This window comes from Hypoxylon trugodes (genome assembly GCF_022578975.1).
Source record: "Hypoxylon trugodes strain CBS 135444 unplaced genomic scaffold F4822scaffold_7, whole genome shotgun sequence".
Lineage (NCBI taxonomy): Eukaryota > Fungi > Ascomycota > Sordariomycetes > Xylariales > Hypoxylaceae > Hypoxylon > Hypoxylon trugodes.
This window is the reverse complement of record NW_026250022.1, coordinates 2,034,355-2,049,541: the sequence shown is the minus strand read 5'-3', so window position 1 is coordinate 2,049,541 and position 15,187 is coordinate 2,034,355. Positions and strand designations below refer to the sequence as shown.

Below are 15,187 nucleotides of genomic sequence, written 5' to 3'. Positions count from 1 at the left end.
GGTATAATTTTAGAATCCGTCACCCCTTATTCGGAGTAAAGAATTGTTCCGTTAGCGTAGAATCGAGCAATTGACTTGAGAATTTCAGGATTTTGACGTGCATTCGTAACCTCAAAAGCCGACTACAAAAGTGTTGACGGTAGCTTGTGTGGAGTAGTGGAGCCAAGCTGAGAAGCTTAGTTGCAGCCGCATAATGGGGGGTTACCCGATTAGGATACTGTAAGTCTTGGCACGGGTAGATGACGATTATTGGGATCAATTCACACCGGCTTCGTTCCGACCAACTAATTTCTCGAAGTACGACTTCTTTCGCCGGTATCATGAAACGATTCAATATTCCATTGGACCCAGCGGGAGTAGCGGAGTTAGAATTCTTAATTCCCCTCAAAGCAGGTCATATTATTAAGTGCGAGTGTGAAATATAAGTGTACATGCACAGATCTGCTTGTAACCGCACTTTGTGATATGTCACTATAGCACGTCGGATAGATACCTCGGGTGACGTGGGGTTACGCAGTCCAATCGGCGGCTTTTACCACTAGGTGGGATTCATAAATGGTTCCCTTTTTTCATGTTCTTTATATGCAAAAAGGATACGGAGTTAGTAGGATCACCATTAGGATGGGGTTCGTACTCGGGGAGATAGAAGGGTCAATGGTTCGGTAACATCACCCAACGCAATTAATAATGAAGTCAAGGGTTTCTGGTCCGGAGTTATCTTCGTAATAGTCGAATTTTAATCCCTAGAAATGGCCCAGCTGATCGTACTATAAAAGGGTGGTCGAGTCCCGACTTCCTCGAGATGAAAGTCATGTCAATTTAGCAGGTGCGAACTGCAAAGATCGTATCATCAACGCCACTAATTCACCTCAGTACACCCATCATCCTAAACTCTATCTAATCCATCCACCATTAGCCGACACCGGTCAATCCCATACATTTATTTCCTCTGTTCCAAAGGCGGCCATCATGTCTATCCTACCCACAGCTCCGCCACCAAAAAGCCCTCTGGCTCGTTACCGTCTCCTGGCTCCAACGGCTTCGGTTCGAGTTAGTCCCCTTTGCCTTGGTGCCATGAACTTCGGCGATGCCTGGAAAGATTTCATGGGCGTCTGCGATCAGAAGACCACCGAGGAAATCCTTGATTTCTTTTACCAGCAAGGTGGTAATTTCATCGATACTTCTAACAACTACCAATTCGGACAATCTGAAAGTTGGATTGGAGAGTGGATGAAGAAACGTAGCGTTCGTGATCAAATGGGTACGTCAGTTGCTTTTTATACGGAACTTTCGTACGGGTACCCATAGGTACAAGACTCCCTGAAGCTAGACGCCACAGCCTACTTAGGTACCCCTATTTGGCGCTTTAACAGAGCCAGTCCGCCTAGAAGGCCCAACCTAGGTATCGATACTGCACTGAATAGCGCTAATTGGTTTAACATATAGTCATCGCTACGAAGTTCACAACCAGTTACCACAACAATTTTGACGAGATCAACATCAATACCCAAGGCAATGGGACCAAGAATTTACATGTCTCCGTCAACTGCAGCTTGCAAAAACTACAGACGGACTATATCGACTTAGTATGTGGAATTTACTCTTTGGCATACAAGACGGCGACATGCTGATAATTCTTAATGAAGCTTTATGTCCACTGGTGGGATTTCAACACCTCAATTCCCGAACTCATGCAGTCGCTTAACAGGCTCGTCCAAGCTGGAAAAGTGCTATATCTCGGGGTCAGCGACACACCAGCTTGGGTAGTAAGCAAGGCCAACGAGTACGCTCGCAACCATGGGTTACGCCAATTCAGTGTGTATCAGGGTCGCTGGTCGGCCGCGAACCGCGATGTTGAGCGTGAAATCCTGCCCATGGTGAAGGCCGAGGGGATGGGCATTGCTCCATGGGGTGCACTTGGCGGTGGCAAGTTCAAAACAGAGGAGCAGCGCCAAAGTCGCGTGACAGAACGTTCTGGGTGGGCCGACGAGTCCGATATCAAGGTTAGCCGGGTGCTCGAATCGATCGCTAGGCGCAAAAACACCATCATTACTAGTGTGGCCCAGGCCTACGTGATGTCGAAGGCACCATACGTCTTTCCTATCGTCGGCGGGCGCACCAAGGAGCACTTAAAGGCTAACATTGAAGCACTCACCTTATCCCTCGATGAGGATGATATCAAAGAGATAGAAAGCGCCATCCCATTCGACCCCGGGTTCCCTACTACGTTCCTATACGGCTCTCACGGCGCCGATCACCCCGGGAAGGTTGTCCACCTGTGTATGGGAGGCACAACGGATTACGTCGAGGAACCTGGGCCGATTGTCCCAAGTAAGGCGGGAGAATAGAGCACTCGCGCTCTCATGGACACTTGGAAGTGGTTCACACGTAGGTACGATTCGTACAGGTCCTTTGGAGGCTAGCTGAAGCTGCCAACATGGGCAATTCTCGGAACTGTCGTCAATTTTTGGTGGTGCATTTATACATATGTTACAATGGGTTTGGACCGGCTTCACATCAATACCTACGCAAGTATACATAGGTAGCAAGCAGGTATGGGAACGTGCTTTGATGGGCAACGAAGAATTTGGATTATCATGGATAGCATTATCTTTACCAGAATATATTTAGATATCTCTTCTGATTTTGTGTGTTAATAGTAAGGGGTAAGACTCTCGTATTATGTAAGATGATAAATAGGGGCTGGACCTTGACTAGGAGTACATATGTACTTGAGCTCCTTTTGAACCTACGTGTATTCAGCGATCAACTTAGATTGGTGGTTTGCAACTGCCAAATTTCAGTTGATTGATGCAATCTAACTAACTCAAACGCCCGCAATTTGCCTAACAAACCTATTTACATTTCGCCATAGCACCTACCTAGATACATCGCGTACTTATTTATACATTCGCTAGGTGAAGTATCACTCTATTAATTCAGGCCTTAAATTTTTAGTTTAATGGGTTTCGGAAGACTCTACAAGTGTTATATTTATACAGGTCAATGATAAAGGCCCATTATATGCAACATGGCACGATGTAAACTTCAAACTAGCATACATCCATAGAAGTGCAGCTTCCTGCTCCCTGAACCTTTGTGACTCATGGTTCCTGAGAGAAAATATATAAACGCGCCTTGATGCAGATGTTGTGATTTCAACCCAAACATACAAATAGCAAATCAAAACAAATACCGCCCATAGGTCTAACCACAACCATAAATAAGTACAACCACAACCACCATAACAACAATAACAAGTCATCAACATTGATATGTCGGATCCTTATGCCATACTTGGGGTGCATCGTAGTGCCAATAACGCTGATATTACATCTGCATTCCGACAACTGAGTCTGAGATACCATCCAGATAGGAAAGACGTCTCTGCCGAGGCGAATCACGATAAATTCATTCTGTTGAAAGAAGCATACGATATTCTCATTGATCCAAACCGAAGACGCAACTACGACAACCAGCTTCCTCTACAAACTAACCAGGGACGAGGTTACTCAGGCCCAGGGACCAACTATAGTAACACGCAAAGAGGGGAAAATACCCGCCAACCTCACGGCATGACGAAGTTGAAGAACCTCAAGGAGCCGTTTGAGGTTCTTTGGCGCAATTACCAGGCATTTCGATACCTACCTCTGGAGAACTCAGCATTCTGGAAGGCTAATAAAATTAGTGGCCCAAGCCATAATTCGTTTTCGAAACTCGAGCATATCCTACTTAAGACAGAGGACGAGTGGTCAACCCTAGAGAGTCGAATCGAATTTGCAAGTTTGGGGCCGAATGGGATGGTTACCAGCAAGACTATACTCATGTCTGAGTACTCTAGACTCGAAAAAAGGATTGCGGATATGAACCAGTCTATATCTCAGATCCTTTACACTTATGATATGCTGCTTTCTGATAGCCGAATAGAAACGGAGTGGGAACGGTTACTAGGCCTCTATTTACAATGGTGTCGTTCGGGTATAGAGGTTTTGAGCCTCTAACAGCCGCGCTTCGCCATATATTTGTTTCCCTTCCGGGTAGACTATCTACTGGATTGGCGTGCAAACGAAGATTTGGGTTCGATTTCTATTAGGCCTGTCAGGTACCCTTCGTATCACCTAATTCTGATGCCTGGCAACCGTCATAGCAGTTATCGGGGCCGTCCTTGGGGGTGGCAGCCCCGAGAGCAAGGCGGAAGAAATGATTGATATGAGGGACACAAATCTCTTCGGGGAGGACGAGATTGCTGAGCTTCACGGTGCCTTGAGGCAATGTTTAGCTATAATCGCTATGGTGTATTGTTGCCTTGTTCATGGTCCTCACGACGCATTGATGGTTTGTCTAGGCCTCACCAGAATTAGGCGGGCGGTGAAGTAAAAATCATCAATCAATAGGCTTCATAGTTCATTAGATAGTGTGATGGATAATAACGAGGACCTGTACGTTCATTGTATCGAGTTATTGCAGTAGTCCTATTTGGGTTTTATTTTTCGCAGGACTTATCCACATTCACAGCTTTCTTAGCAAAGATGCCTTGTGGGTTGATAGGCTATCGGGTAGGCTATCATGCTCAGATTATGTCAAGGAGGGAGATAATCCAGTTGAAGAGGTGATAGACTTCTTGGCAACACATATGGAACGGAATTATTCCTTTAGCGTGTGGCGTTGAGATAAGGGACTGATTATTCGGCGGTTCGAGACGTGTTATATTCTCACAGGGGAAGGATAACCAGAGGGCGTATATAGTTCTGATAGATTCTATCACAAGCCAGATCGGTAGGGTGACCGAAGGAGGTATCAGAATGCGAGGTAACGAATCCTTCCCCCTTTAAGGCCGAGTGCTATACCAATCTTATGCCTCCTTTTGTAATAGAAGCTGGGGAAGAATTGCTTCTAGAATTTCACTATTCCACGCGATTGACAAGGTATATGCTGCCATACCTCTTTTTCTAGCCCCGATGCTACGTCGTATCCAGAATGTCTCTAATGTAATTTGTGGATCACGGATATGGGCCTTTGTTATCGTCAATGACCTACCTAAAACGGCATACCCCATACCTGCCTATCTAGAGAAAGCCCCTGCGGTGGGTGTACTAGCCGACGCGGTGGCGTTCACCTTAAGCGAGATTCCCAGAGCGAAACCGAGATCCGTCAGTATAATCTAATACCCAGGGCAGGTAAAGACATGTTTATGTAACACGAAGGCGGCTTTCGGGATTGGTCCGCCGGTTGTCTTGGTATGCTTGGTATGCAAGCCCCCGTATGTATGTCTAATATATTGCCAGCAATGTTAGCATGGTGATTGGCTTGATTTGGAATTGTAGCTTAGGATCGGACCGGGGCAAGTATCAGAATTTGAATTTACCCAATGCTCATGCCCCCCCCGCCGAATTGCCGTTCGCGACAACTAATCCGAATATCGTGTGATCAAAGTCCAAAAGGAACGAAGAGCCAGGGAGTCGGGTCTTCCCATTCTCCACTAGTTGGGTATAACCTCATCTAGGAAGTTGAATGGAATGGGTGCTAAGCCATTGATAAGCTGAATTGATCTAGACGAATCTTGATCCTTTAGGGCGGGTGGCTATCATGATGGCCGGCCTCTCCACCCCAGCTTTGTCTCCCGCGCCATATGCCTCAATATGTAGTGTTACATCCGCAACAGTCTGCTGATCCTTCTGGCTTCTGCCCGTGCATTCTCGTTCCCTCTTATCTTGGGACGCGACCCCGGGACCGTAGACTCGTTCCACTGCCTTAGTATTTTTGCTTTTCTGCAAAGCAAATTTCCACAATGGGTGAGTTGACCCGCAAGTACAGGCACCTTAGATGTGTGTAACGTCTGAGCCCGTGTTTGCTGATTGTATTTACTATAGAGACCGCTACTACTCTCCCCACCGTGGTTGCCCCCATCAGCGCAGTGCGGGCCTCTGTGGACGAAAAGGTGCTCGATGAGAAGATTCACCCCAATGTCGCCGGGGAGGATCGGGGTGTTACGGAAGATGGCCATGAGACGCTACACGGTCTCGTTATCCCGACCGAGGAGGAGAAGTCGACGCTGAGACGGGTTGCTGGCAAGATGCCGATGTCTTGTTACTACCTCTGCGCCGTCGAATTCGCTGAACGCGCGTCTTACTTTGGGTTCGACAGCGATTTATTCTGAATTGTTTATATTGAAGCTAATTGATACTAGATGTTTCCAAGTTTACAAGAACTTCATCCGAGCTCCTCTACCGCCCGATGGAAATGGTACCGGTGCTACGGCCCCCGGGTCTCAGTATACTGCCGGAGCTCTTGGCCAGGGCTCCGTTGTAGCCACCGCCATGACCGAAGCGTTCAAATTTATAGCATATGCGCTGCCTATCTACTTCGGATGGCTAGCAGACACGAAGTACGGGCGATTCAAGATGATTTGCTGGGGTGTTGCGATTTGTGGTGTTGCCCATATTATCATGATCATTTCAGCGCTCCCACCTGTGCTCATCTCCGGAAAGGCCATTGGTCCTTTTGCTCTATCTCTCTGGTATGTTTGAAAACACCCTGTAGCGAAATATGCCCTCATTTCGCGCGTTTTCCCGTAATAGTAATACTAACGTCTTTGCAGTATGTTGATCTTACCTCGGCCGTTTTGAAACTTGCGACCCGACTACGTACCTATGTATAGAGTGCTAATATTCTCTAGACATGTTGTCCATCGGTGCTGCTCAGTTCAAGCCGAATATTTCGCCTACTATCATCGACCAGAGTCCTCATAAGATCGCTCACGTTATTACCGACAAGAATGGCGAGAAGGTCATCGTCGACCCCGAGGAGTCAATCAACTCTGTTCTGCTATGGTTTTACCTACTCATCAACATCGGCGCTTGTTTCGGTATTCCGACGACGTACTTAGCGAAGCTCGTGGGTTACTGGGCTGCCTACCTAATCCCGACTATCCTCTATCTGTTGCTACCTCCGCTACTATGGTATCTAAACCCACGCCTAATCAAGCAGCCTCCTGGAGGTTCGGATCTAGGCAACGTGTTCAAGGTCCTTGCCGACATCTTTGCTCACGGTGGCCTGAAGAGCATTGGTCGAAAGGGTTTCTGGGAAGCTGGAAAGCCGAGTGTGCGCAAAGCCGCTGGTAGCACGAAAGAATATGGATATGATGACCAATTCGTCGAGGATGTACGACGGACTTTCCAGGCCTGTGGTATTTTCATCTTCCAGCCTATCTACCAGATCAACGATGGTGGTCTTGGTGCTGCTGCCAATGCGCTTACGGCTGGAATGGACACTAATGGTCTTCCTAATGATCTTTTGGATAACTTGAACTCGGTCTCTATTGTCTTGGGTAAGTCTGAAGCTCTCCTTCCTGGTAATAGGTTAGTTGTTACTGATTCTAACGATTTGCAGTTGTTCCCCTCGTGAACCACGGTCTCTACCCGCTCCTCCGCAGATACGGTATCAAATGGGGTCCCATCTCCCGTATGACATTCGGCTTCGCCCTCGGCACCATCGGTTCCATCGCCTTCGCCGTCCTCCAATACTACGTCTACAAGACCTCCCCCTGCGGATGGAACGCTTCCACATGCGCCGACATCGTACCCGAAGGCGCGAAATCAGTATCCGATATCTCGTACGCGTGGTACTCGATCCCCATCATCGTAACTGCCATCTCCGAGATCTTCGTCAACGTCACCGCATACGGTATCGCATACTCACGTGCTCCCAAGAACATGAAGGGTCTCGTTACTTCGCTTAACCTATTCATGAGCGCTATCTCCGCTGCTATCGCTCTAGGCACGGCTCCTGCTATTCGTGACCCGTATCTGATCTGGGCTTTCGCGGGTCCGACTATTGTCGGCGCTGCGCTGACTATTATTTTCTGGTTCACGTTTAGACATATTGATAAGGAGGAGTTCGTGCTTAATACGGATTTCCGCGATATTAAGAAGGACTCGGAGAGTGATGAGGAGAGGGCGCATCAGCAGAAGGTTGTTGATGAGAAGTCGTAGACTCTGGATTATAGAGTGATGGAGTTTGAAGAGCGAGGTTGTGTGATGATTGTACTAGATGTGTGATGAAAAGTGGACATGAAGGTGTATATATGCCTTGGGTAGATACACACAATCCTGAAAAAAATACCCCTAAACTTGCGTGCCTAGAGATTGATCTTATCGCATAACTTCCTAGTCTTCTACAAGTAGGTAGCTATAAGCTCGCCACACAACTACTTAGAGCGCTAGTCACAGAAGAGATTATAGCTGACTGTAAAATATATTGTCGATATGTTTATAAGCATCAGCTTTTGCTTGCAGTGTCACGATACTACAACATGAACTAGGTGAACCTCACATTCCCCGCCCCATAACAAAGACAAACGCCTGCTTGATGGATTCAGTGCTTCTATCCTGTCCGCAAAGGCGCTATATCAAGCCACGAAGACGACCTACACATCGACTATGAGGACGCGTAATACTAGATTACCTTCGTTCAATAGAAGAATTAGAGTCTAAGTGCCTACAAGATTACGAGGATGCAATAAAGATACGCATCCTCAATAAGCACCGCCACTACATCTCCACAGTCTTGCAGGCGCTTGGATACTAATTTATCCATAAAACAAAGATGAACCTGTGGCACAAGATTCAAACCTAACGGCATGAACTCGTGGACGCATCCAAAAGACAGAAATTTGCTAGGGGACACCCAGCGTAGCGCAACCCCTTTGAATAACACATGCCACAAGGTAGCCGTGAAGGTCCCACGTGTACCCTATCTGCCCACATGCACTCGTCGTTCCTTTACTAGTTGGCTTTCTAGTAGTTGAGTCCTCGGTGAGTCTCTTAGAGGCGGTTCCCCGGCGCCGAGGCCTCCCTGTGTGAGGTGAGTGCCGGACTTGGCTCCTTCATCCATATGGTTCGGGAAGATAGCGCGTCGGAACTTCTACGGCCTCGGCGCTTCCGCGTATCGCTTGTAGTGTTTGTTCGAGTGTCTTCGTGAACCAGTTAGCCGAGTTGTCCTTCGCGTGTGCCCTCATTACTGTCGGTGGGCAGTGTTTACCATGTCCTTTCTTATATGATGATAGACCAGTTATCGTCCGTATCCTGACGTGCGTAGTTGGTCCCAGTGAGCCTGGTTCATCTACCATCAAGGATAAAGCTAACAACATCAACTATGCAAAGGGCAATCAATTAATAAATATGTCATCAAGATGGCGACGATTGTATTTTATGCATCGTCCGGGGTCGGAATTTGCCGCGCCCTCTATGGCATCTCCAATCGCATTATCGGAGGGTTAAACTCACGAGAGGGGCTGAGTTGACTTCATAGCGAACGGGTGTTGCATGACACTTGGTAATAGAATCTCTCAAGACAGACTGACTCGTAGTGAAGTCCCGAGTGTTGTTGTTCGTGAGAGACTTTTCTGTGTGTGGTGAACATGGATCTGTTGACGTGCTTTCAACGCGCCGGGATTTCGGTGTCGTTCCAGATGGGTAGCGACCAGTTGTATTCGCACATCTTTCTGTGGTATAGCCACCCATCTAGGGCGTTCCGAAAGTCGGCGAAGCGTCGCTTCAGCTCAGTACCATTATCTGCTTCGTGTGTTCCGAATTGGTTTGCTCGAAGCGTGGGATTCGGTCGTTACTCGTATCTTCTCGTCCAGACCTTACAATAGAAATATGGAGGTGTCCGACGAGTTCCAAAGAAAATTTAACTCACCAGTGACTGATGTTATTGGTCACTGGCGTATGTAGTGATAGTTTGTTTATTATATATAATGTTTCCGCTTCCTCGTATTAATCTGTTCCTGATCAGGTATTCGCCGTTATATTGCAATTGAACAGAGTCATCAGTTTGGCGGGGGGAGTCAAACTCATGGCTCATGAACAGACCAAAAGGACATATGCTCTCAACACTTTCGCCGTGGCAATGGATTACAATGTATCTCCGATCCTAGACTGTTATGGAGATTCCGATTGATGTTTAGCTTATTTTAGTTATCGATTGCTGGCTGTTGCGCAACATTGCAGGAATACTTTCGTCACTTAAACAAGCAACGATAGACACGAGCTCTCCATTTGCTCCTTTTATTTCCTGCCATGATATGATGAAATACATATCGTTAAGGGAAGGTTGGATGAGTTGGACGAAAACGAAAACGAAACGAGAGGGTCCGTGTGCCCTATCTTATTGATCTGAGTTGAATATATATAGCTAAGTACGGAGCAAGAGATGATTAAAACACTTATACGGCTGAGCTCATGGTCAGGGAATGTGGACGACGTTATTATACTACCAATCTAACATAGAACATCTCCAGGGCTTCAGGAACCCGTTCGTATCTGCCTGATCAGGCTTCACCGCCGAGTTCAATATCTCTGCTCTGGTTGTTTGAATGCATACTTGATGACCTATTCACGCATAATATGCACTTGAATTTTTTGTTGGCAGAGCCTACTCTTTGCTAATCAAGTCGGAAGGCGACATGCATCAACAAGCTGCATCAAAGGATATCCTCAGGCACCAACGCAGGTGCCGTTGTTAATCACGTGATTGACGAATAGAGGATTCTTGGGTAAGGTATGTTCTAAAAGGGAACTGGGCTGTCTAGTTTTGGTTGAAAAGAGAACATGTATTGGTATGAGTTTTGCCAGAATTAGGTAGCAGACACTAGCCCCCAGCGGGATTGATGATCTCATTGGTACTAGAAATAGCCACTAGAAATGACCAGATGACATATTGTCGAACTTGTTTTGGTCCATGATAGGTAAGGAGGTTCCTAAAATGGTTTCAAGCCGGAAAAGAGAGCAACTGGGCCAATCATTCGTAGGGTGTAGACAGGCAATATAGCTCGACGATCACTGTTCTTCGGTAGGGCCAATACTGGCCATCACGGCCCAGGGCGAAACGCTGCGTATGTGTTGGATGTCGCGGGTGCTGACTTGTTGCAAACATCCAATAGCAATGAACGGTTTCTTCCGGCCTACTATCTTTCAAACCGGCAGTTTAGTCGCTCGACCTTTTGATCTTTATTCAAACATTGTGGCAGACTTGGCAGGTTAGTTATGTAGCTGAATCACACTCAATTACGGAGTTGATGTCCAAAGGCTGAACTCCCCAAACTGAGCAGCAATCTATCCATCGAATCTGACTGATGCGTTGACATCACACTGTCACATTCTTTTAGCGCGCGGGGGAACGATGCAACTGTATGGTATGCAGGGTCTGTTTGGTTCGGGTGGGTGTCTAAAATGGTTCAAGATCGGCTTTGAAGATGTCCGTCAAGATCCAGTTTGAGTGTTGAATATGTTAATCAGATCGAGAATCGCCATACATCTTATCTTACCATACGCATCCGCAGCCACGTGTATCAAAGTCTGTATAGAAACTACATCATAGCGCGGGTGTGTTTTGAATAGAAGCGTTCGTCGATATTATCGTACACATGAAATAGTCAAGAAAAGTAAAGAATAAGAAACAGAAATAAACCTTGGAAACGCTTAGGTCGGCAAGTCGGGATTAGATGAAGTTCCCATGCTGCCTGCCATGATGACATTAATTAAAGTTGTAATTTTGTGAAAGCAGTCCGGTTCCGACGCCATGGTTTATGAAAATCAGTTCAACTTTATAGCGGTATTGCGTAGTATTGTGGGTGACCTACGGGTAGGTACGTGTAAGTGGCTAGATACGCTAAGCTCATTGGCAGGATTCAATTAACTTCGTTGGTTTCGTTGGCAGGTGTACTGAAGGGAAGGACCCCACACCGGCTTGGCTCTGTCGTCCCTCTGGATACCGGACATTTGTTAGTATATGTACCTAGGTAGCCTATAGCTGAGCCACGACCTAATACGTAGTAACTTCACTAGCTTACCCGAGTAGGCATGGTACTTTCCCGTATGGATATTCGTACTACGTAGTAGGTAGTAGCAGACGGTCCAGATCTTGGAAAACTCTCCCAAAACCCCCTGTCCCGGGGGTCCCGCACTAACAAGCAGTAGCGCAATTCTACGTACATTCTGTACATACTTAGGTAGCTAATACTGTACAACGTCGCTGCCCATGTGCGATAAACGCTTGGATGTCCCTCGTGAGAGCCGATAGAAAGACCAATCCAGATTTCTTTCTTTGCTTTTTTCTCTTTCTTCCTATTGTTTTTGCATGAATTCTATTTTGATAAGAAAGTGGTTTGTTATTTTCTTCAACCCTTCTTCTTTTGTATGTTCGTCACGAAATCTTAAGAGAAAGAAACAAAAAAAAAATAGGATGGCTCGTACGGTGATTACGACTTTTAAGAAATCCTAATCACTATTCCTTGCTGTCGCCGTTTCACGAATCAAACCAGTTCTATACTTCTATGCCCACCTTGTGCTAGCGACCTCTTGCTCCCACAACAATCGTCTCATACCGAACCCCCTACTTTTTTATTTTACAACGTAATTGATTCGAATTCGTTACAAGTAACGCTCGTCCTACTATATACTATTTTCTACCGACGACCCTCTACTTATTGTTAACGTACCTAGGTAGGTACCTCTAATATCTACCCACCTAAAGTATTGCGTAAACTGATCTTCGATAATCCCTGCGATTTGTAGCTTTACAGTATTAACCTTCCCGCTGCCACTGAGCTTCGAGTTCCATTATCCACCTAATTAGACTTCGACTATCCCGCTGAATAGCAACCGTGTCTGCATCTTCCGCATCTTTAACCTTCGATAGTCAGAAAAAAAGTTACGATAACGGCTCCCACTCTTCTTTATATGCCTGGTGCATTTGCACAATACGATTCGTATAAACAACAATCTATATCCGACTTGAACTCCATTCTCGACAACCACCACTCTTGTTCCTATAATATACGAAAAATCTAGCGACACGACGAGTCCTTATATACCCATAACCGGCGATTTATCGCCATCCCCAACTCTCCAACATGGACGAGACGGGGCGAATCCTCCTCACGGCCAACCAAATATATGCCAGAGCTAACTCAACGAGCTCGGACCCCGATCAACAAACTCGACCACCGGCGTTCAAGGCCATCGGTATAGCCCTAGCAGTTGCCTCTGGATGCTTTATTGGAGTGTCATTTGTGTTGAAGAAGGTTGGGTTGCTAAAAGCAAACGAAAAATATAATGAAGTTGCTGGTGAAGGTTATGGCTACCTCAAGAATGCCTTCTGGTGGGGTGGTATGTCCTTGATGATCATCGGCGAGATCTGCAACTTTGCTGCGTACGCTTTCACGGATGCGATTATAGTCACCTCCCTGGGAGCCCTATCGGTTGTTATTACCGCCATTCTCTCAGCCATCTTCTTGAAGGAGAGACTTAGTATGGTCGGCAAGGTCGCCTGTTTCCTCTGCATTATTGGATCTGTTATAATCGCATTGAATGCCCCGGCGGAATCATCTGTAGCAAATATCCAAGAGCTACAGAAGTTTGTTGTTACTCCAGGGTTTCTAACTTACGCCGGTGTTATTATCGTCGGTTGCGCTTTTATTGCCTTTTGGGTTGGACCACGATATGGAAAAAAGAACATGTTTCCTTATATTTCGGTCTGCAGTTGGATTGGAGGATTGAGTGTTGTTGCTACTCAGGGCTTGGGCTCTGCTATCGTCGCCCAGGCTGGCGGCACTCCTCAGTTCAACCAGTGGTTTTTATATGTCGTTCTCGTCTTCGTTATAGCGACACTGTTGACGGAAATTATCTATTTAAATGTAAGTCAGCCATCTTGAAATTAATGGTCGATGTGCTAATATTTCATGAAGAAAGCGCTCAATCTATACAACGCGGCGATGGTCACCCCCACGTATTATGTATATTTCACAAGTACGACACTCATCACTTCGGCTGTTCTCTTCCAAGGTTTCAAGGGGACAGCGATGGAAATCGTGACAGTCGTCATGGGATTCCTTACGATTTGCTCTGGCGTGGTTCTTCTCCAATTGTCTAAATCCGCAAAGGATGTACCAGATTCCGCTGTTTTTGCTGGCGACCTGGACCAAATTCACACAATCGCCGAACAAGAGCAACCCGAAACAGAACCAAAGGCCGATGCGATTCGTGGAGCTGCCGCTATCGTGCGGCGAATTTCGTTTGTGCGACAAAAGATGGAGGAAGAAGAATTTCGGCGACTTCACCAGGAGAAAGAATCGGAGCGGCTTGCCCCTGTCAGCGAGGATGGTCAACAAGTCTATGAATGGGATGGATTAAGACGAAGAAGAACAACGATGGGAAGCTATAGGAGCCGTGCAATGACAACACCGAGCCCTGTTAATACTCCGGCGCATCCACCACTGGGCAGATCAAGGTTCCCAACAGAGGAGGAATTGGCCGAAGAGCGAAACCGTCAAATGTCGCCGGGTATGCTTTCAAGTATAGCCGGCACCATTCGAAGCCGAGCAAGGAGTGTTTTACTTCCAGGGCATCCTGATTTCCAGGGAGAGCAAAACCCCAGGGTTCAAAGTCCGATGCATCCGGTACAGTTGACCAACATCGCCGTTCCGAACCAGAAATATGGAAATGAGTCGAGCGCGTATGGTAACAGCCGGGGCCACATCTATGGTCTCCCGGACGACTTGCGGAAGACCGAGTATGGCGGTGCCGCCAGCATAGCGTCTGGTAGTACTGGGCGTCACATTCAGTTTATGGAATCGCCGAAACCAAGCATCGCGTCTTTGGCTCCGCCGACCCCACCACCTCACGGGGAGATGCCCTCAGCACGTCGGCAGTTTTCGTTCCAAAATGTGTTCCGTCGGCATCAAGCTGACAGTCCACAGGAGCAAGTAGCGCCGCCGCCGAGGAACCGTTCGACGTCCCGTCTTGGTTTAGGCTCACGGGGCTATTCGGATCGTCAGATTCAAGTGAAGAATGCGACGGAGGAGGAAAGACTGGGTCTTGTTAAGGGCGATTCTAATTCGATGCCAACGCTGCCTCGACACGACGATGACGACGATGATGATTACGAAGAAAGTGACGATGATTCATATTCGGACGATAAAAGAGTGGAACGGTACGGCAGAGGCATAACGGATAGTCCGCCTAGGAGAGGGAGCGATCAAAATGAGAGCGAGGAGGATGATTACGAGGCGAGCCGGAGAAGGTGGGATAGGGGTCGAAATGGAAGCAGGGATTCAACGCCTCGCAGTTCACCACCGCGACCACCGGGACGAAATCCGCCTAGAGGTGGAGATGGAGCTTTCATCTGA

At 47.1% G+C, this 15,187-nt stretch overlaps 4 protein-coding genes across 4 annotated transcripts; all 4 read left to right on the top strand.

Moving 5' to 3' along the window:
- Positions 1–590: 590 nt before the first annotated feature.
- Positions 591–2,644, top strand: F4822DRAFT_410889 (norsolorinic acid reductase). Its single transcript, XM_051458806.1, has 3 exons — positions 591–1,261; positions 1,447–1,586; positions 1,647–2,644. The coding sequence occupies exons 1-3, from the start codon at positions 970–972 to the stop codon at positions 2,346–2,348; spliced, it is 1,134 nt and encodes a 377-aa protein (XP_051312443.1). The 5' UTR covers positions 591–969; the 3' UTR covers positions 2,349–2,644.
- A 358-nt stretch (positions 2,645–3,002) lies between these two features.
- On the top strand, positions 3,003–4,101 carry F4822DRAFT_323703 (DnaJ domain-containing protein). The gene has a single exon (XM_051455504.1). It carries the CDS (start codon positions 3,276–3,278, stop codon positions 3,999–4,001), a length of 726 nt encoding a protein of 241 aa, XP_051312442.1. The 5' UTR covers positions 3,003–3,275; the 3' UTR covers positions 4,002–4,101.
- Positions 4,102–5,365: 1,264 nt separating this feature from the next.
- On the top strand, positions 5,366–8,262 carry F4822DRAFT_410883 (uncharacterized protein). The gene is made up of 5 exons (XM_051458805.1): positions 5,366–5,792; positions 5,871–6,135; positions 6,188–6,516; positions 6,677–7,327; positions 7,390–8,262. The coding sequence occupies exons 1-5, from the start codon at positions 5,789–5,791 to the stop codon at positions 7,989–7,991; spliced, it is 1,851 nt and encodes a 616-aa protein (XP_051312441.1). The 5' UTR covers positions 5,366–5,788; the 3' UTR covers positions 7,992–8,262.
- A 4,651-nt stretch (positions 8,263–12,913) lies between these two features.
- Positions 12,914–15,187, top strand: F4822DRAFT_431538 (DUF803-domain-containing protein; the record flags this gene model as incomplete). Its single annotated transcript, XM_051461489.1, has 2 exons — positions 12,914–13,696; positions 13,748–15,187. The coding sequence occupies 2 exons, from the start codon at positions 12,914–12,916 to the stop codon at positions 15,185–15,187; spliced, it is 2,223 nt and encodes a 740-aa protein (XP_051312440.1).

What these genes read in the sequence shown, in the direction of transcription:
- F4822DRAFT_410889 (XM_051458806.1), top strand. Translation starts at nt 970, where the DNA reads ATGTCTATCCTACCCACAGCTCCGCCACCAAAAAGCCCTCTGGCTCGT. An exon ending in TAGCGTTCGTGATCAAATGG is followed by an intron (nt 1,262 to 1,446) that starts GTACGTCAGTTG and finishes TTTAACATATAG; the next exon opens with TCATCGCTACGAAGTTCACA. An exon ending in AGACGGACTATATCGACTTA is followed by an intron (nt 1,587 to 1,646) that starts GTATGTGGAATT and finishes TTCTTAATGAAG; the next exon opens with CTTTATGTCCACTGGTGGGA.
- F4822DRAFT_410883 (XM_051458805.1), top strand. An exon ending in TCCTTTTGCTCTATCTCTCT is followed by an intron (nt 6,517 to 6,676) that starts GGTATGTTTGAA and finishes AATATTCTCTAG; the next exon opens with ACATGTTGTCCATCGGTGCT. An exon ending in CTCGGTCTCTATTGTCTTGG is followed by an intron (nt 7,328 to 7,389) that starts GTAAGTCTGAAG and finishes AACGATTTGCAG; the next exon opens with TTGTTCCCCTCGTGAACCAC.
- F4822DRAFT_323703 (XM_051455504.1), top strand. Translation starts at nt 3,276, where the DNA reads ATGTCGGATCCTTATGCCATACTTGGGGTGCATCGTAGTGCCAATAAC.